This window comes from Fukomys damarensis, unplaced genomic scaffold, assembly GCF_012274545.1.
Source record: "Fukomys damarensis isolate Sample0158 unplaced genomic scaffold, DMR_v1.0_HiC HiC_scaffold_13, whole genome shotgun sequence".
Taxonomy (NCBI): Eukaryota; Metazoa; Chordata; class Mammalia; order Rodentia; family Bathyergidae; genus Fukomys; species Fukomys damarensis.
Window position 1 is genome coordinate 27,391,505 of NW_022900925.1, and position 20,159 is coordinate 27,411,663.

A 20,159-nucleotide genomic window follows, 5' to 3' on the forward strand; every position below is an offset into this window, starting at 1 on the left:
CCGCTGTCCCAGCCACAGCAGGGGCGCCGGCCCCGGGGGCCCCGGGAGAGGTGAGCGTGGCTTAAGGGCAGGTGCGTGTGCACACGCCTACGAGGAGTGGGGGTGGCCTCGGGACCCCCGAAGCGGTGATCAGAACCGATTCTGCGGTGGCGTGCGTGCTGGGGAGCTCCCAGGGGCTGGGGAGCCTTCCTGACCAGGGGCAGCCGACCTCTCCGGGCCTTGACGCTGGCACCTGCACCAAACCCCACTGAGGTCCTCGGGTTCCGCCTTCGCGGGCTGCGCCCCGAGAGGCCAGACTGGCGCCCCCGCCGCGCTGCCAGTGGTATGGCCCGGCTGCAAATCCCTGGTTGCCCTGGCAGCCGCCCGGGGCCCAGCCCGCGCCGCCTTGTCCTCCGCTCCGCCGCTGGAGAGCTGGGACGCCCTTTCCTGGGCCTGCCAGCCTGCCAGGCGTGGCCCGGGACCCCCGGGGATGCGGTGAGTCGGACTCTGCTCCAGGTACTGGCGACCTTCACTGAGCATGGGGCTTAGGTAGTCCCTGTCTGAAGGACCAGGGACCCACTCCAGACCCCAAGAACCTAATAATAGTCTGACTCTTAGGTGGGCAGCATCTAGGTCGTCCTCCTCCTCCTCCTGGGCAGAGAAGTGGGAGGAAAGTCCCAACAGTGATAGTGACAAAAGCCCTCGGGGTAAGGGACACTCCTTGCTCAGGTGTTGCCCCTCTGGTCGATCCATGAAGGGAGATGTCCCTCCCTTCGAGACCAGTCCTCCTCAAAAGTTTGCAGATACATTGAAAGTGCAGTAGGGTGGGTTTGAGGGCAACCGGGAGGTGGGCCTGGCCAGACTGGCCCTACTCTAGGCCGTGTCCAGATTTGGATGATCCAGAACCCCTACCTCTGGGAACACCACATCCTTGGGGGCCCGAGCGGCCTCCTACTTCTCTGCCAGCCGCTGAAGGACACCCAGGACAGTTATCGAGTGTGGAGCAGGGCACTGCTGAATGCTAAAAAGGGAATGCTTTGGCCTGGATAAAGGGCCCATCTCCCAGGGTGCACGTGGGTCCCAGGATCTCAAAGCTATAATGGCTGCAGGACATAGAGTGCAGCCCCTGTACCTCCACCTCAGCTGGACATGTTAGGAGAGGGCAGGCTGACAGTGTCCCTCTCCTCTTCCAGGGCAGAGAGTTTATTGCCCAGCATGCCATGAGCTGGGAACCCTGGAGGGCAGGCTGGGCTAGGGTAGGCTGGCGGGGGGCTGTTCTCAGGTGCCATTCCCTGCCCCTGGGCATTTCCAGGCCACGCCCCAAGAGGATGTGGACAGCTCACCCGTGGTCCTAGGGGAGCCTGAGAAACAGCAGAGGGTGCAGCAGCTGGTAAGTCCCAGGTCAAGGGCTGGAGGTGACCTGCTGTGAGCACACCTTCCTTCCCTCATGAGGAGCCTTGGGTCTGATGCTACAGGAGTCCGAGCTCAGCAAGAAGCGGAAGAAATGCGAGACCCTGGAGCAGGAAGCCCGGAAAAAGCAGAGGCGATGTGAGGAGCTGGTGAGCTCTCAGGCTGCTCAGGGGTCCACTCCTACCTTTCTCTGCTCAGTTCCCATCCCTCTTGCCCTCAGGAACACACCCGGTCTGCCCTGCTGTCCCTTCCTGGCGGATGCAGGGGAGGAAAGCCTTGCCTGGGAGGGCAGTGTGCTCTGTGTGTGGAGAGGAGAAAGGTGGGTGCTGCACCCCTCCCCAGAGCTCCGCTGCCCCCTCAGGAACTGCAGCTGAGAGAAGCCCAGAATGAGAATGCCCGCCTGGTGGAAGAAAACTCTCGGCTCACTGGCAGAGCCACCGAGAAGGAGCAGGTATCACTCTGCCCTGGACTTCGAGGCTCTGGTCCTGAGCAGGGGTATATACAGCGCTGGGTGGAGTTGGAAGGGTGCCGTCCCTCCCATGAGGGATAGGTCGCATGCCCAGCTCTCTGCCATGTCCCCTTGCTAGGTGGTGTGGGAGAACGTGGAGCTGAGGGGCCAGCTCCTGGGGGTGACGCAGGAGAGGGACTCGGCCCTTCGAAAGAGCCAGGGCCTGCAGAGCAAGCTGGAGAGCCTGGAGCAGGTGCTGAAGGTGAGGGCCTTGGGTAGGTGGGGAGGACACTGGGACCTCGCATAGGGAGGAGGGTGGGTAGCAGAATAGGCCCTCTGTCTGCAGCCCAGTCCAGGGGCTGCCAACCCTTTTTGCATTTTCCTGACTCAGTTTCCTTTTTATTATTTATTTATTTATTTATTTATTTTGGTACCGGGGATCGAATTCACAACCTTAGTGAGGCAGGCACCATTGTCACTGAGCTAAATCCCTGGCCTTCGGTTTCCTTTTTAATAGAAGACACCTGGAGCAGATCATCTTAGATCTGCGGGGATGGAGGCGTGGGGGCTCTGGCCTTGACCCCAAGCCTTGTGTTTCAGCACATGCGGGAGGTGGCCCAGCGGCGGCAGCAGCTGGAAGTGGAACATGAACAGGCTCGGCTCAGCCTCCAGGAGAAGCAGGAGGAGGTCCGGAGGCTGCAGCAGGTGGGGCAGGAGTGAGGGGAGCTGGTCACTTTGGGAACTCAGCGTCATCGACCTCTCAGCCAGGGAGCATTTAATGAGTACCTTCTGGGTAGCAGATCCCGTGCTAGGTACTGGGGTGACTGGTGAACAAAGGCCAGGTCCTTGACCCATCAGCAAATAAACAGACCCATAAATGAGATAAGCAGACCCACACATGTGATAATAAACACAGTGGGGAAATGAACAGGGTGACACAATAAGAGGTGACAGGATGGGAATGGGTGGAGAGTGGCTTTGAGATGTTATCTGTGAAGAACTTCCCGAGGAAGTGACAACTGAACTAATACCTTGGGAGTGAGAAGAAGTGAGCAGAGCCAGGGAAGAGTAGACCAGACTGGCAGAATAGATGTGCCAATGGCCTGGGGCAGGGAGGAGCTAGTGGGAGGGTCCAAGGCCAATGTGGCTAGAATATAGCAAGGGGACAGAGAGGCAGGAGTTGGACCTTCAAAGTGTGGGAAAAGTTTTGATGTTTTGCTCCATGAGTGGTTAGAAGCTGCTGAAAGATTAAGCAGGGAGTGATGTGATCTGATTCATCACCTAGCAAGATGGACAGCACCAGGGGCCTGGAGCAGGTGATCAGCAGATTAGCAGCTGTGGCTGTGGTCCAGGAGGGAAATGAGGGTGATTGGAGGAGGTTGCAGGTGAAGACGGAGATGGAAACAAATAGACAGGTTTGCAATATAATTTGCAGATAGACAAGACTCAGAGCTGGCATGGTGACACAGAACTGTGATCCCAGGAGACGGGATCTCTGTTCAAGGCTGAATATCGAGATCCTGTCTCAAACAGACAGCCCCCAAACCAAACCAAAATCTTACTTGGGATTGCACCTGCGTCCCGACTCATCGCTCTCTTGCTGTGAATCCTATTGTGGGATGAGGCTTTTCACTCACCCCAGGAGGTGGAGGGTGAAGGCCAGCAGCTTTGAGAGGCAGGGAGCCCGAGTTCCCGTGAGCTCTGTTTGGGCAAACCTGAGTTATGTGCTCCAGACACTTGGCGGGGGCGGCGGGTGTCCGTGTGTGCTGAGTGCGTGAGTCTGGGGAAGCTGGTCCCGGAGATACTTGGAGTCATCAGTGCCTGAGGTAGTGTGACCAGGAGAAGCCTTCAGCCCAGCACTGTGTCCAGGGGCACCCTGGTGTGCAGAAGGGTGGGCAGAGAGGTCGAAAGGGAGCAGCAGAGATGCAGAGAGAAGCTGGGAGGGAGGATGTTTCTTGACCTCTCTGCCTCTAGTCTAAGGCACGGTTCGGGGAAGGAGTGTGGGAGGGAGAAACCTCAGCTTCCCCTTCCAAGACCCTTTCCTTTTCTCCCCAGCCCTCTCTGTTTCCCCTTCCTTCCTTCTCCTGTACCTGCCTCCACCTCTCCCACTCCTCAAGCTTCTTCTCCAGCACTTTGCCTCTCTCCCCTTTTAGGCCCAGGCAGAAGCCAAGAGGGAACATGAAGGGGCTGTGCAGCTGCTGGAGGTAGGGTCCCCGGAGGAGGCAGAGCTCATCAGACGGTGTGTGTGCGGGGCGTAGGCTGAGGCTGTAGCAGGGCCCCTAAACACTGCAGGGCCTGGGGGAGTCCTTGCCATTCTTGGCCTATTTCTCCCTCCGGGGCACAGTGGGGCAGGGGATCCTAAGCCTGAGGGCAGCCCGTCTCCCATTGCTACCATCTAAGGCTGCTTTTACCCTGGAAAGTTCCTGATCAGGAGCTGCACACCTCCTCCCTCTCTGGGTTAATGACCTGCAGGGCTGAGGTTCTAACTTCTCTGTGCTTTCCTTCCCTGCTATAGTCTACCTTGGATTCCATGCAGGTACTGGCTCTTTACCTGTCTGCTTTCCTGGGGATCCCCTCTCACCCCCCCATCCCTTCCCAAGGGTCATAATGCCTGTGTCTAACAGAGGGGGTGTCTTTGGTGGCAGGTCTGAGAATCTCTAGATGGTGGGGTTTCCTACAAGGGCATGTGAACTGTACCCTCACCCCAGAGCCCCTGCTGTGCCTGGCAGACCTGGGGCCTTCCCTCCTGTGGCCTCTCAGGCCATAAGCAAGTGTGTCACAGCTGACTCATGCTCCTGGTGTCATTGGCCAAGGAAGGGCCCCTGATCTGGGGACTCTCCTGATACCTGAGCAAAGGTCCTGAGAGCTGGCGGTTTCCTATCACGAACACGTCCCCAGCATCCTACGAAGTCTCTGCCCACCTCTAGGGCAGGAATTTGGGTCACGGAGTGTGGGAGGGTGACAAGGGATGAGACTGAGCAAACTCCTGAGATGAGACTGGTGGTGGTGGAGTGGGGAGGATCCTCTTTGGCCTAGAAAATATCTGGAAGCAGGAGTGCCACTGTCCAGGGTAAGGGTCGGAGAGTGCTTTGCAGGCCCCAGCCTGGGCACTGGCTGGAGGTGGCCTGAAGTTCAGTGCGTGGATGTGTGGAGAGGGCACAGGCATGGTGGCTCATGGTGGTCTTGGCCCAGGCCCGAGTCCGAGAGCTGGAGGAACAGTGCCGCAGCCAAACCGAGCGCTTCAGTCTCCTGGCTCAGGAGCTCCAGGCCTTCCGTCTGCACCCAGGCCCCTTGGACCTGCTCACTTCTACCCTGGGTTGCAGTGCCCTCGGGGACCACCTCCCAGCCCCTTGTTGCTGCTCTACCCCTCAGCCCTGCCGGGGGGCTGGTCCCAAAGGTAAGGTGGACCCAGTGACATTGGCCTGGAGCCCCCAGGTCTGGGACTTTTGAACAGCAGAATTCAGGATCAGAAAAGGTTAGCAACTCATTCGAAGTCATAGAGCAAGTCCAAGCCATCTCTGGAAGGAGTCAGGCTCTGACGGGACAAAGGGAAGCCCCCAGGAGTGAGCATCCTGAAGACCGGCCCAGGCACCTCAGGCCATTGTCTCTCTTCCTATAACTAAACCTCTATGGTCATAGCTGAGAGTTAGGCACTGGGAGCCAGTAGCAGGCTATCTGGCCTTGGGAAGAGTCAGGGGTTGGGGGCTCAGTCAGATCTGGTGGTCCCAGCTCCATTCACTTTACAGCCTATGCAATATTAAGCCTGTTGCATAACCTGTTCGGGCCACAGTTTTCTGAGCTTTGAGGGCCGTGTGAGATAATATTTGCAAATCACCTTCACTTCCACTGAGTAAGTTTCCCCCAGGTATTTCCCTTATTGTAAGAAAATCCAGCTATGGAGGGCCTAACTCCCATATCCAGGAGGCTCCACCCTATCTCCCTGATCCCTCCTCAGGCTACAGATCCCAAGCCCACATGCTATCTTCTCTTTAGACCTTGACCTCCCACCGGGGTCCCCAGGACACTGCTCCCCCAAGTCTTCGGAGCCTGCCCCTGCCACCCTTACCGGGGTCCCTCGAAGGCCAGCCAAGAAGGCAGAGTCTCTCTCTAACTCCTCACGCTCCGAGTCCATCCACAACAGCCCTAAATCATGCCCTACACCAGAGGTCAGTGCTGGGGACAGGGCCTGGAGTCTGGCAGTGGCTTGGGGGAGGTAGGAGGGGTTGGCCTCTATCTCTTTCAGAGCCCCCAGGTTCCAAGTTGGGAGGTAGATACCCTGCGGGTGCCTCCCTGGGTGGTGAGCGTGGGTGGAGCCTGTCACTACTCTCCAGGGCCCCCTGCCAGCCCCACCCCTCAAGGGTTCAGGGAGGCCCTAAGGTCCTGGGCTGGATTCTGGAGTCACTTTGGTGCCAGGATCCGCCTAATGAGACTGTTCATAAGAGCATCCGTAGAGAAGCGGTTGGTTGTGTGAGAAAGAGCAGTTTTCTGGTATTCAAATACCAGCTTTGTCTTCGTTGAGTCACCCTTTCTGGGTTCTGGTCTACTTATCTGAATATTGGGGATAATGAAACCTGCCTTCTAAGGTGGTTGCAAAGGTTACCTGAACCAAGGTATTAGGGAAGTGCTTCTCTCTCCACGGGGTATCCAGGAAGTGCTTAACGCATGGCAACTGTTACCATCACTAAGTTCTTGGGCATCACTCACAGCTCTTCAGATCACTTTCTCCTCTTTCTACTCCCAAACCCCAGAAAGTGCAGCGGGGCTAGTCAGGAAGTTTTAGAAAGTGGTAGAATCCAGCACCCGGCCTCTGCTGCCCCCTCGTGGGACACAATGGTGGTGCTGGTGTTGGAGGTGGTAGTGCACCCCCGCTGCTTGCCCAGTCTGTCCTCCCGCTTCTCTTCCCCAGGAAGTTCTGGGTCGCAGGGCTGAGCCACAGAAGCATTGTCACCATGCTAGAGGCAGGGGCTTCTTCAGCCCCTTCTGCTTCCTTACTTCCACCTCTTTACTGCCAAGATGTTTTGCTGAAGGTGGGAGTGGTGGTGTAGGCCTGTAATCCCAGTACTCTGGGAGGCTGAAGCAAGAGGATGGCAAGTTCAAGCTCAGCCTGGGTAACTTAGTGACTTAGAGAGACCTTGTCCCCCCCAAAAAAAATTGATGTAGCTCAGTACAAAGGCCCTGGGTTCAATCTCCAGTCTACTTCCCACATCAGCGTGGCCTGGCCCCTTTTGGTCTTATTTACTGGGCTACTGGAGTAGAGGCTAGAACCTTGGGACAGGTCCAGGTTGTACCTACTGCCTCTGCCTGGGCAGCTGGATGCTTCCTGGACCTGCTGGCTCAGGTGCTGCTTAGAAACGTCAGGGCCTGGTGGTGCTGGCCTTGCCAGGGTGGATGCATCTGTGCTCACTCCCCTCAGAGCAGTAGCTCTTCTCTGGCTTAGCCTGCAAACCTGTCTGCTATGTGGTTGGCCTGGGCCCTGGAGAGGAGCCAGACCTTTCTGTCTACCCCCAGGTGGACACAGCCAGTGAGGTGGAGGAGCTGGAGGTAGACAGCGTCTCCCTGCTCCCAACAGCGACGGAGGGCAACCTGGGAGGACCCAGGGTCCAAGTCTACCTCGCACGCTATAGGTGGGCCTTTCACGCTTTTTTGGGGGGGGCACCAGGGATTGAACTCAGGACCTTGAACTTGCAAGTGAGGCAGGGTGCCACTGACCTGAATTCCCAGCCCAGTGGACCCTTCACTCTTGCTTCTCCACTCCCAGATTTGGAGTGTATGGGAGGATGGGGCTGGGTGAAGATGGAGATCTCTGGAAATGGTGGGGTGGTACAGGAAGCCCAGGTGGACATAGTCTCAATAATCCAGTTGAGCCAACCTGGGCACAGTTAATGCTCTACTTAGCTAAAGGTGGAAACCAGATCTCCATAAGGGCTTGTGCAGGGTGAGAGAAGACTCGTATATAAATGCAATGTAGGTTGCTGTCCTCCTTCTCTTCTGTGCTCCCCCAACAGCTATAACCCCTTCGAGGGCCCCAATGAGAATCCAGAGGCAGAGCTTCCACTAACAGCTGGCGAATACATCTATGTCTATGGCAACATGGACGAGGATGGCTTTTTTGAAGGTAGGATAATAGTAGGGATCACTCTGTCTATTCTCCAGTTTTTATGCTTCTGTTCCTATGGATCTCCATCCATCTATTCCCATCCCCCAGCACGCTGAGCCCACCATAACTTTCCAGACTCAATTAAGAGGCATTCAGAGGCCTGGCAGCCAGTGGGGAAAGAGGACAAAAGAGCTCTGGTTTCAATCAGGACAGGCCAGCACATACCACAGTCACAGGAGAATTTGGACTCGATTCATTTTTGTGCTGGTAAACAGAGCATGGTGGTGTTTAACACTAGTCACACTTGAAGTCAGGCCTGCATCGTATGTAGATTTGATGTTAGGCTGCAAGCACGTGTAGGGCATCCAGATCCCAGGAGAAGGTGTTAGCAAGTGGTTAGCAGGTGTCAGGGCCCAGGCTGGGTATGAGCTTCAGGGCAGTTCTCCAGTTCAGAGTCTGGGGCAGGAGGCAGCCAGAAGGTTCTTTAGGCATCTGAGGCAGATTCCCATTGACTGGGCCTCATGATGGGGTCTGTAGCAAGAATGGCATGGGGGCCTCCTCCGGGGTGGTCTTGGACCAGGCACCAGTCTGCATCCATCAGTAGTGGGGGCAGACAGAGTGGAATAAATTATGGGAAGGGCGTGTGTGGAGGTTTAGGAAAGGGATTACATCTGAATGCAGAACACTGAAAGCTTTGGATCCTGATCAACTCCATTCCCTGGGCTCTCTGGCCTTTATTTGAGTAGCTGCTGGGAATGATGGTACCCAGTTTTGTGGTTCAAATGGCTAAACTCCCTGTAGGGGTCAATTCTGAAGAGCAGGATTAAGTTGATTCTAGGAGACTGAATTTTTTTTTTTTAATGAAAACAAACAACACCACTTTTTGGAGGAGGCCAGCCTATGCACAAAGATTAACTCACTCCAAATTATTAGAATTTGAACTAGGCAATTTGGGGGAATGAGGGATGGAGGTAGATTTAAAAGAGTGTAGCTGGACATGGTGGCACACGCCTATAATCCCAGCAATCAAGAGGCTGAGGCAGGAGGATTGCTTCGAGTTTGAGATCAGCCTGGACTACATGGTGTGTTGCAGGTCAGTCTCAACTACATAGTAAGACCCTGTCTCAAAACAAACAAATAAACAAAAATAAATAAATAAAAGAATGTAGACAACTGGGTGCAGGGTGCTCTTTTCTTTGTCCAGCTTTATTAAGACCCTGCTTCACCCATCTGGCTCCAGCTGTGCTGTTCAGAGTGGCATGAGCTTAGTGGCTCCAGCCTGACTGGCCCAGGCTCCAGCTCTGGCCTTGCAGGCTGCAGATTTGTGCAGGGCTCTGACTTTAATGCCACACTTCTAGTTCTAGTGTTTATATTAATTGCCCAGGCTTGCCTTATAAATTACCACCAACTGGGTGGCTTCAAACAGCAGGCAGTTATTGGTTCATTGGCTTTTTCAGGAGGCGGAAGTCAGAAATCAAGGTGTTGGTAGGGCTGCACTCCTCTAGGGGAAATTCCATTCCTCGCCTGTTTTAGCTTCTGGGGACGCCACATGTTGCATGCTTGTGGCCACATCACTCCAGTTTCCACATCAGCAGTCATGTTGCCGCCTCTTCTCTGAGTGTCCGTCTTCTGTGTGTCTTCATTTTGTAAGAACATTTGTCTTTAGATTTAGGACCCACCTTGGTACTCTAGAATGATCTCATCTCCAGATCTTTAACTTAAATTACATTTGTAGAGAGGTTTTTTCCAAATAGGGTCACTTTCACAGATTCCAGGGATTAGGATTTGGGCACATGTTTGGGTGGCCACCATTCAATGCACTACAGTGCTGAATGTATTATTGAACTTAGTGAAGATCCTTACTGTTTCTTCAAGTTCTCTCACTTTCCTTCCAATATAAGCAGAGGGAGAGGATGGGGGCCACAAATTACTGCTGAGTAGACTTCCAGGGTCTCTGAGGCTCAGTTCTGCTGACCCCACCCCTCTGCTCTGGGCCCTGGCTTCTGCTTCCCCTTCTTCCCAGAAACTGTTTGCTCCCTGAGTTTTTTCCTTCCTTAAATTGGCCACAACATGACATGTGTGTGCTTGGCTTCCTTCTCCCCTGGTGGCCCTCAAACAAACAACAACTGTTCTGAAAAACCCATGTCAAGTCTTCAGAACTGACGTGGATAATAAACTTGCCGTTGGTTGCTGCCTGGACTGCCTGTCTGCCTGCCAGCTGTGTTCTGAGGCACGGGCTGCTGCAGACCTTTAATGTCTTCTAGAACCCACAAGTGACTTTTTTTTCTGGCACTTCCTTCTGTTTTCTCTAAAGATTTCTTCCCATGCTCGAAGGAGGTGTTTATGTTTTTCTTCCTTCGTGGATGTCTGTTTTTCACAAAGGGACGGTGAGGGGCACTGCAGGTCCCTACCCGCTCCTCAGGCCCATGTAAAATCCACAGGAGCTTTCCAATCAGTGAAGTGTGTTTTCTTATCGTGTGTGTGTGTGTGTGTGTGTGTGTGTGTGTGTGTGTGTGTGCGTGTGCTGGGGATTGAACCCAGGGCCTTGCAAATGCTGAGCATGTGCTCTACCGCTAACTGACACCCTCAGCCCTTGTTTCGCCTCTTCGCCTGTTCACATATTTCATCTTTTTAGTGAGAAAGTTTCCAAATATATAGAAAAATCAAAAGAGCACCTATATACTCACCACCGAGGTTTTACAATTTTTCACACTTTGCTGTATTTACTTTATCATACATATGTAGGTTAAAAAATGATTTTAAAGCAAGCCATAGACACCGTGACATGTCAGAAATACTTCAGTGTGCATCTTCTTAGAACATGGGCACTGTCCTACGTTTTTTCAGTACCAGCGTCTTTGGTGCCTTGTTAGAAATGCAGATACTCAGCTCCACCCAGACCTAAATGAATCAGAATCTCCATTTTAACAAATCTGCAAGTGACTCACATGGGCATTAACATTTAAGAAGCACTGTCCTATATAACTCAGAACGCCTACAAAACCCAACAATAATACTCTAATCCAGAGCTTGACTGCTCTTGTCTTTTAAAAGCACTGATGGGTAAATGTTGATTTGAATTAAATGCTTAATTAAGATCACTCAGTAGCCATTACAAAAGTACATTTATCGGATGGGTTTTTCTTTACCTATTCTCTGTCTGTTTTTCCCTTCCATGCCTTTTCCTGTTCTCCCTCTGCCAGGGGAGCTCATGGATGGCCAGAGGGGCCTGGTCCCTTCCAATTTTGTGGAGCGTGTATCTGATGATGACCTCTTGACCTCCCTCCCTCTGGAACTGGCCGACTTGTCCCGCAGCTCAGGCCCTGAACTCAGTTTCCTGAGCGGAGGTGGGGGTGGCAGCAGTAACGGAGGCCAGAGCAGCGGGGGACGTAGCCAGCCCAGACCAGAGGAGGAGGATGCAGGGGACGAGCTCAGCCTGAGCCCTGCTCCTGAGGGCCTGGGCGAGCCCCCCATGGTGCCTTACCCTCGCCGTCTGGTGGTCCTCAAGCAGCTGGCCCATAGTGTGGTGCTGGCCTGGGAGCTGCCCCCTGAGCGAGTAGAACTCTGTGGCTTCCACATCTGCGTGAACGGGGAGCTGCGTCAGACCCTGGGGCCTGGGGCGCCCCCCAAGGCTGTGCTTGAGAACTTGGACTTGTGGGCTGGGCCCTTCCATGTTTCTGTCCAGGCCCTGACCAGCAAGGGCAGCTCCGACCCTCTGCGTTGTTGCTTGGTCGTGGGTGCTCAGGCTGGGGTAGTACCGAGCCAGCTGCGAGTCCATCGGTTGACAGCCACATCTGCTGAGATCACCTGGGTGCCAAGCAATAGCAACTTGGCCCATGCCATCTACCTCAATGGGGAAGAGTGCCCATCTGCCCGCCCCAGCACCTACTGGACCACCTTCTGTAACCTACGGCCCGGAACCCTCTATCAGGCCCGGGTAGAGGCACAGCTCCCACCCCAAGGAGCCTGGAAACCAGGCTGGGAGAAGCCAGAGCAGCGGTCTGCCACCCTGCAGTTCACCACACTCCCTGCAGGTAGGCAGGGGTGGGCACTGCTGTCCAGAACAGCCAGGAGGCCAGGGATGGGTGATGGTGGCAGGGGAGACGGCTCAGCTGCCAGTGTCAGTGAAATGGCAGATTGGGCGTCCTCATCTCAGGCATGGGTCTCCTTCCTGACTTCTCCCAGGCCCACCTGATGCCCCCCTGGATGTGCAGATTGAGCTGGGGCCCTCGCCTGGCATCTTGATCATCAGTTGGCTCCCAGTCACCATTGATGCTGCTGGCACCTCCAATGGTGTCCGGGTCACAGGCTACGCCATCTATGCGGATGGACAGAAGGTATGGGTTGAGAAATCCATCTGTTTGTACCCTGGGGGCACGATGGCCATCCCTCCTTGCCACACCCTGAGCCCTTGTCTCCCTGGTCTGGCAGAGATAGCCAGGCCCTGGCATCTGGGCCCTAGATGGCAGATTGGTTAAAAGCATAGGCTTTGGTAGCCCACAGGGGTTAAAACACTGCTCTACTACTGAAGCCATGAGGTCAGGAGGACTGAAAGAGCTAAGGCACGCAGAGGGCTTCTCCTAGCAGGATCGTGCTGCCATTGTCATCACTGTGGTCTTGGCTCTCTCAGCCTCACTTTCCCCTCCTGTGTGCCCTCCTCCCTGCAGATCATGGAGGTGGCCTCACCCACAGCAGGCAGCGTGCTGGTGGAGCTGTCCCAGCTGCAGCTGCTGCAGGCGTGCCGTGAAGTGACTGTGCGCACCATGTCGCCCCACGGCGAGTCCGCAGACTCCATCCTGGCTCCCGTAGCTCTGGCCCTGACTTCTGCCAGGGTCACCTGCCCCTCCCCCCGACCGAGCCCAGAGGCTAGAACACCCCTTGCTCCTGTGGACCCCAGCTCTCCCCTCCAGCGCTCTGCTTCCCATGGAACTTCAGGCCCCCCAGAAGGTCCCCCAGCAAGTCCTATCAGAGAGAGGCCAAAGGGAGGCCAGGAGGAACCTCCAGCGCCACGCTCCCAGGTATGCTGTCTGGTGTGGGGTGAGCAGATGCAGGCCAGCAGAGGGCGTGCATTTGGGTCCTTCCTCAGTGCTGTCTGTTTCAGGTGGAAGCTGGGGCAACTGTGTCGGGAGCGTCAGGGGAGAGGAGGGTCAGCGAGACAACCGTGGGTGAGGGAGACCCCGGCCCCTCAGCTCCCTGTCGGGCCACACAGGAGGCTGAGTGGACTGCGGGAGAGGCTGGCTCCGCGGTCTGCTCTACCCAGGGGGCACTGACCCAGAGAGTGCCCAGAGCTGAGGCCTGCCATGGAGCCGACCCTGGGCTGAGAGCCAGGGCTGAGGTAGGGGTTGGGGACACACTCACAGAATCGGGGCTTGCCTCTCTACACTTTGCCATCCAAGGTGTGGCTTTCCTCTTTGCTTGTCCTCTGCTCTAGTTGGCTCTGACACCTTTGTGCTGTGTGTCTGTTTCTTGTTCTCTTTTTCTCCCAGGATTTCTCTCCCAGCTGTGGCTTCCACCCTCCACCCGCTGCATCCTGGTCATGGCTCTTTCTCCCTCTGCCAAGGACCTTTTATTTATTCTGGTGGGGCTGACCTTGCATCACAGTTGTCAGTGTCCCTCATAGCTCTTCCTGTCCTTTTTCCCTTGTCTCGATACCAGCAGAGGGAAGACACAGCAGAGCTTGGGGTTCGTCTGGTAAATCCACTTGTGGATCATGGCCGCAACTCAGACCTGTCAGACATCCAGGAAGAGGAGGAGGAGGAGGAGGAAGAGGACGAGGAGGAAGAGGAGGAGGAAGAGGAGCTGGGTTCCAGGACTAGCTCCTTCCAGAAGCAGGTTGCTGGCAACAGCATCAGGGAGAATGGGCCCAAGGTAACGGGTGAGGAGGGGCTGGAGGGACCCAGGCCTCGGCTCTAAGGGCCTCCATCCCATATGTCAGCAGCTACTCCATCACTGCCACTGAGTGCCCGTGACGTTCTAGATGTGTGGCCCAGGCCCTGGCTCAAACAGCATCTATAAAAAGGCCCAGAATGGGCCTCGGCCTGCTGGGAAGATAAGGGGAGAGGGGGTTCACTTACACACCTTCCCTCCAGCCCACCGGATGCAGTGCCCTGGCTGGGGGAAGCTGGTGCCATCTGAGAGCCTTGTGCTGCCAGTATCTGGGGTGGGGGCGGGCGGCCTCCCGGGATGCAGGGAGAGCTTGCTCGCTGATGCGCCTGCCCCACAGGGGCTGGGACTTGTTCTTGGGGTGTGTTGCCTGTTCTTCCTCTGGTTCTGCCTGGACATGTGTGTGACTTTGGGCCTGCCATGGCCCCTCTGATTCTTTCATCTTGGAGCATGCTGAGGGAGGGCTGTGGGCTTGCCCTAAGCCCCGTCCTCACTTGAGGGCACAGATCACAGCTCTCCCTCTCCCCCACGGACCTCTCTCTTCTCCCCACTCCCAGCCCCAGCCTGACCCCTTTTGTGAGATTGACAGCGATGAGGAGATCTTGGAGCAGATCCTGGAGCTGCCCCTCCAGCAGTTTTGCAGCAAGAAGCTCTTTAGCATCCCTGAAGAGGAAGAAGAGGAGGACGAGGAAGACAACGAGGGGCAGGAGAAGCCAGGGGCTGGCTGTTCTTCCCAAGACCCCAGTCCACTGGAACCTGCATTGTTGGGGCTGGGCTGTGAGGGTGGCCAGTCCCCAGGACTTGGCTCGTATTCCCTGTCTCCTGCGCCCTCCAGGGCCAGGGACCACCTGGAGGATATGCCTGGACTAGTTGGTGGAAGCAGCTGGAGGAGAGGTGGCTCTCCTGAGAAGCCCCCAAACCGCAGGCGGCCTCCAGATCCCAGTGAACAGTGCAGCCGGCTTCTCAGCAATGGCGGCCCCCAGGCCTCTGCTCGGCCAGCACCCTCACGGGGGAGGAGTGGCCTCCCTGTGATTGAGGGCACCAGGGGTGGACTAGAGGCGAGTGGGAAAGGGCGGCCGGGCACTTCCCGGAGATGCCCTCGTGGCCGAGCCCCAGAGTCTGGCCTGGCCAGCTGCCTTTCTCCCAAGTGCTTGGAAATCAGCATTGAATATGACTCTGAGGACGAGCAGGACGTGGGCAGTGGAGGCATCAGCATCACCAGCTCCTGCTACCCTACAGATGGGGAGCCCTGGGGCATGGCACTTGCAGGAAGGCCGAGGGGGCCTCTGAAGGTCAATTCAGACCCCAGCCCTTACCCACACCTCCCAGCCTGGGAGAAAGGGGAGCCAGAGCGGAGAGGCCGCAGTGCAACTGGCAGAGCCAAGGAGCAACCCTCCCGGGTCTGTGCCCACTTCCCACCCCTGGAAGCCCCCCTCCTGCTGCTGCCTGGTGGCCCTGCTTGCTGCCCACCGGCCACTCCCATTCCACGCTGCAGCCTCCATCAGCAGAGGTGGGCTCGGGCCTCCTGGCCCCCTCACCGCCTTCTCCCACCCACATTCCACCGCTTTGCTGCTTCTGCTGATTGAAACTGGGATGCACAGTGTTCTGTCACTATTGGTCGCCAGTTGCTACCTTCGGGCAGGGTGGCTCTTTCTTCTGCATAGCTAGTTGTGTCTTCAGGACAATGACTGTGATGCCATGTCCAAGAGTTACCAGCTCAGACACCGAGGAGAAACGGTCCTCTCATATGCTCCCTGGCCACCTCAGTTCCCTGTACTGTACTCACCTACTGGGGGGAAGCTGGGCTGGGGCCTTCCCTCCTGCCCTTCCATGTGGCACCTGGTGTCTCCACAAGGACCCAGGAGGGGAATGCTGTGCCCCTGTCCTGCTGGGCTGCTTATGCTGCTGCTGCTGCTGTTGCTGCTGGCGGGGCAGAGTGGGGGATGTGGGCCCACCAGAGGTATAGTGAGTCACTTCTGCCATCTGTCACCTTCTCTTTGCAGGCAGTGGACACTGGGGAGGCCAGAGGGCAGGACAGCTCTGGGCGGAAGGGCCCCCAGAGAAGAGGGGCCAGGGTGCCCAGGCCGAGCACCTCCGAGCTGGGTGAGCACCTAGTGGGGCTGGGCTTGTCCTGAGGGAGTTGCTTCCTAACTCCTCACTGAGCCACTGCCTTGTCCCCCACCCTCTTCACAGCCCCTCTAAGGAGCCCCCCAGAAACACTGGCTCACAGGGACTTACCTGTCAGGGTTTTTGTGGCTCTGTTTGACTATGACCCTGTGTCCATGTCGCCCAACCCTGATGCTGGAGAAGAGGAACTCCCTTTCCGGGAGGGCCAGATTTTGAAGGTGAGTGACTCATCCTGTGTCCAGAACTCCAGAGTCTAGTCATTGCCATCAGCTGCCTCTGCCTCCTCCATTTTCTCTTCTGCTGGAGGCATCATGGTGGGGATGGGGGTGGGGCAGGAGAACACAGCTTCTCAAGCCAAATGACAAGTTTGGATCCTGCCTCTGCCATTTCTGGGTGTTGCTTTGCATAGATTATCTACCTGCTCCAGGCCTAGGTTTTCTCACTGGTAAAATGGAGGTGGTAATGATGTCTGCCTCACAGGGTTGTTTGTGGAGTCTGTGATCCAATGTACAGCCCTCCCTTACCTGCCCACTGCATTCGGCACAGTCTGCCAGTTTGCTGTTAACCTTTCCACTGTTATCATTCCTCCAAAGACTGATGGAAGGCTTTTTGCTGTTCCTCTGAGGTTTTGGGGATCCAGTTGGGGGTTCACTGGGTGAGGAGCTGTATAGCAAGCAGATGGAGATACAGAAAGGGCTGTTGTCTCCTTTCCCTGGGATCCCACCTCCTAGCTGTTTCCCCTCCTGTGTTTCTCAGCCTGCAGAGGACAGGCCACCCTCTTGCAGTGCCTAGTGGGGTGCTGCCAGGGTTCAGGGTCTGGGGGTGCAGGAAGCAAGCTTAACTGGCCTCCTGAGACAACTGGTCTTGGCTTCCAGGTGTTTGGGGACAAGGATGCTGATGGCTTCTATCGGGGGGAATGTGGGGGCCAGGCAGGCTACATCCCCTGCAACATGGTGGCTGAGGTGGCTGTGGACAGTCCAGCAGGAAGACAGCAGCTGTTCCAGCAGGGTTATTTGTCTCCAGATGTTGTCCTTAAGGACGCAGGTATGACCTGCTGTCCTCACACACTTCCCAACCCCATCCTGAGCAATTTGTATGTCTGGGGTGGCTGGGTGCCTCATTGACACAGAGCCACTGGAACCAAGGCCAGGGTGGCCATGCCCTTGGTTTCTGAGGGGAAACCTGTTTGGGAGAATCCAGTGATGCCAGCCTTGCACTTGGGGCCCAGAGGTTGGGAGGTGCTCTTGTTGAGAATGTGAGATGAGGCCCTTTAAGAATCGAGCTTGGGAACCCCTAGGAGACTCCAGAATCTGTCCTATTTCCCTGTCCTGCCTCAGTTTCTCTCATACCTCCTTGCCTTCCTGGATCAGGGAACAGCCCCTTTGTGTACTCCACAGCCCACACAGCTGGGCCTCCCCCCAAGCCCCGTCGCTCTAAGAAAGGTGAGACCCCCATCTCTCGCAGCTGCCTGTGATGGATGTGTCTGTGTGTGGGGGGGTTGGGGTGGCACTGCTTGGCTCTCTAGAGAGACACTTGTAGGATTTTGAGCAAATCAGGGGAATTGGAGGAGACTCTCACCCATATCCACCCCCTCCAGTGGGGGGCGTCATTCTAGTGGGACTGGGGGATGTTTCGCCAAGATTTCTGTTCCCCAAACCACCAGACTGTAAATTCTGTGCAGCCTTGCACTAAGGCCCTCCTTGGGTCTCAGTTCACCCTGAACCAAAAGGCTATGCCAATAGACTCTGGGCCTCCTTCTCCTTCCACGTCCCTCCTGAGCGGGTGAGCGTCCTGCCTGCCCTTATCCCCCCCAGCCTGGGATGAAGCAAGAAGGGCAGGATGGGGCTCAGAGGCATCTTTCCTCCACAGCAGAGTTGGAAGGCCCTGCTCAGCCCTTCCCAGGTAAGGAACCATCCTGGTGCAGCGATGTCTGGGGAAAGAAGTGGGTGGGGTGACCTCTCCGGCCTCTCCCCAGGGACTCCAGCTAGTAAAATGGTGGTGACTAGGGAGTCCTCCTGCCTGCAGTGCAGAAGGCAGTGGGAACAGGGGTGGTCTGGAGAGAGTCCTGATTCTTCTCTCCCCTCTCTGCAGGTCCCCCCAAGCTGATTGCCTCCGCTGCCCTAAAAGCTCCCCACCCCATGGTAGCTGCATTTGACTACAACCCCCGGGAAAACTCCCCCAATCCAGATGTGGAGGTGAGGACGCTCAGATGGTGCCTAGAGATGGAGGTAGTGCTAGTGCCTCCCTGAGCCTGACACCCGCCTCTTTCTGTCTCCACAGGCAGAGCTGCCCTTCAGGGCAGGGGACATCATAACTGTGTTTGGGAGCATGGATGATGATGGTTTCTACTATGTGAGGACATTGTCGGGAAGGGTGATTTGTACCCCAGTTTACCGGCTGGACAGGGGGATGGGCAAGTGGCATCACCTCCTCTCACAAAGATGTTGGCCCCAGGCTGTTCTCCAGGGGCCTCAGAGTCCAGAGTGAAAGGCTCGGACCTCTGTCCTGGTCTCCGTCTCATCAGCATCTCCTCCCCAGGGAGAACTGAATGGACAGAGGGGCCTGGTTCCATCCAATTTCCTGGAGGGCCCCAGGCCTGAGGTAGGCAGCCCGGACAGGGAACCCACGACACCCCAGGCAGAGAGTCAGGTGAGTGAGGAGCTGCACCCCCAACTCAGCATTTCGTCTTTCCCTGGTGGTGAGGTGGGGCCTGGATAATGTGGTGGAGGGGTACAGCTGAGGAGGGGCCTGGATGTGTCCCTATCTGCCAGGGATGATGGCTGTGACCTTGATCCCAGACCCCAACCATCAACACCCCAGGCCGATGCAGGGGAGGGCGCTCTGTGGAAAAGGACCCGCATTCAACTTCTAGGCAGTCACACTCTGGTTCAGCTACTCCCGCCCTGCTGAGCCTCTCTGTCGCTAGGTGCCTGGTGAGGCCAGTAGGCCAGCAAGCCCAGCTTCCTGGTTCTTGCTCTTACGGTCTGCCTTGCCTTGGGACAGGTGGGGGGACAGTTAAACCTCCAGCTTCAGAATGCAGGGCAAGGGTGAGGCGCCAAACCCCAGGCAGAAAGCCCAGGGCTTCCTTGTGCAGAGCTCCAAACTTGAAGGCTGTGCCAAGCGGGCGCCATCTGGTGACTGGGCGGAGAGCATATGGGTCTGTGGGTAACTCATCTCCTCTCTTTGTTCCCTGTTCTCAGAGAACGAGGAGGAGAAGAGTCCAGTGCTAGATGGAGATAGATATATGTAGAGAGAGCAACATGTAAGTGAGGGGGGACCGGCCCCTGTGTCCCATGCAACCCTACCCCACTTCACTGTGCTCAGACAGCACCCTTGTCTCAAATCTGCTGACTTGGCTTCCCCACTTTCTTCTAGGGAACGGGGGAAGCTCTTGCCCTGAGCCAGATTTGAGTGTGATCATCCCCCCCACTGTTGTCTGCCTTTACCCTGGGCACTGCCAGCTGTCACAGGGGCCACATGTCTTAGCATATGATGTCCCATGTTAGCTGGCTCCTCAGTCTCTCCATACCCGTGTGGCTTGTAGGCTGTTGTGTGATACCATGTTACGACTCATCCGTGGTGTTATGATACTGTATGGTATTATGACACTGTGATTATTATGGGTGACGGAAAGATGACCCTGTAATGTCACCAATAATAATAGCCTCCCCAACCTTGTCCTCTGCATTATGACCTGTTAGGGAGGCCACATACATGCTTTTACTGCCATCTCTCAAATTGCCCTGGACGAGGAATGAAAGGGGGACCTTCTAGAGTTGAAATCCATGGATAACCCAAACCAAGCTTCTCTGGGTCTCCACAGTGGCCGTAGCAGTCAATGGCAGTCAGTGCTTTACTATTTGGATTTGGGAGGCCCTGCTGCTTCGCCTGGGTTCTTGCAGGGGGCAGAGGAGTGATCGGCTGTGCACCTAGGTCCTTTGCCTCTAATCTGGCTCCATGATTGATTCTTCCTGGGGTCTTGAAGGAGGGCAGAAGTGGGGGGTAGGCTGGGCAGCCTGGCAAGAGCTGACAGGGCAGTGCCAGGTCCAGGAGGCCCAGCTGGAGATGTGGATTACAAGTGGCACCCAACTTCCTGCCCTTATCCCACCATAGAGCACTGCCTGGGAGGGGCGCAGGCAGAGGGAGCAACTCAGAGTTGCACATGGAGCTAGCAGGAGATTCAATAAGATGCTAAAGTGGGGCTAGATGCCCCCA

General features: G+C 56.1%; 1 protein-coding gene across 1 annotated transcript in view; it reads left to right on the forward strand.

Annotated features, from left to right (window-relative positions):
- The window catches only part of Tspoap1 (TSPO associated protein 1), a 25,119-nt gene that overhangs the window by 4,251 nt on the left and 709 nt on the right, over window positions 1-20,159 (forward strand). Inside the window, 27 exon segments of the mRNA XM_010620248.3 lie at window positions 1-50; window positions 1,292-1,369; window positions 1,455-1,538; window positions 1,751-1,840; window positions 1,977-2,099; window positions 2,438-2,542; window positions 3,991-4,041; window positions 4,353-4,373; window positions 5,030-5,234; window positions 5,831-6,003; window positions 7,346-7,461; window positions 7,843-7,952; window positions 11,138-11,968; window positions 12,120-12,271; window positions 12,602-12,952; window positions 13,036-13,269; window positions 13,593-13,802; window positions 14,375-15,217; window positions 15,821-15,920; window positions 16,011-16,162; window positions 16,820-16,988; window positions 17,315-17,386; window positions 17,814-17,846; window positions 18,036-18,139; window positions 18,225-18,296; window positions 18,483-18,593; window positions 19,145-19,206. The exon segment at window positions 1-50 is cut by the window's left edge and continues 34 nt beyond it. Coding sequence (XP_010618550.1) covers window positions 1-50; window positions 1,292-1,369; window positions 1,455-1,538; window positions 1,751-1,840; window positions 1,977-2,099; window positions 2,438-2,542; window positions 3,991-4,041; window positions 4,353-4,373; window positions 5,030-5,234; window positions 5,831-6,003; window positions 7,346-7,461; window positions 7,843-7,952; window positions 11,138-11,968; window positions 12,120-12,271; window positions 12,602-12,952; window positions 13,036-13,269; window positions 13,593-13,802; window positions 14,375-15,217; window positions 15,821-15,920; window positions 16,011-16,162; window positions 16,820-16,988; window positions 17,315-17,386; window positions 17,814-17,846; window positions 18,036-18,139; window positions 18,225-18,296; window positions 18,483-18,593; window positions 19,145-19,174 — 4,670 coding nt within the window. The 3' untranslated portion in view covers window positions 19,175-19,206.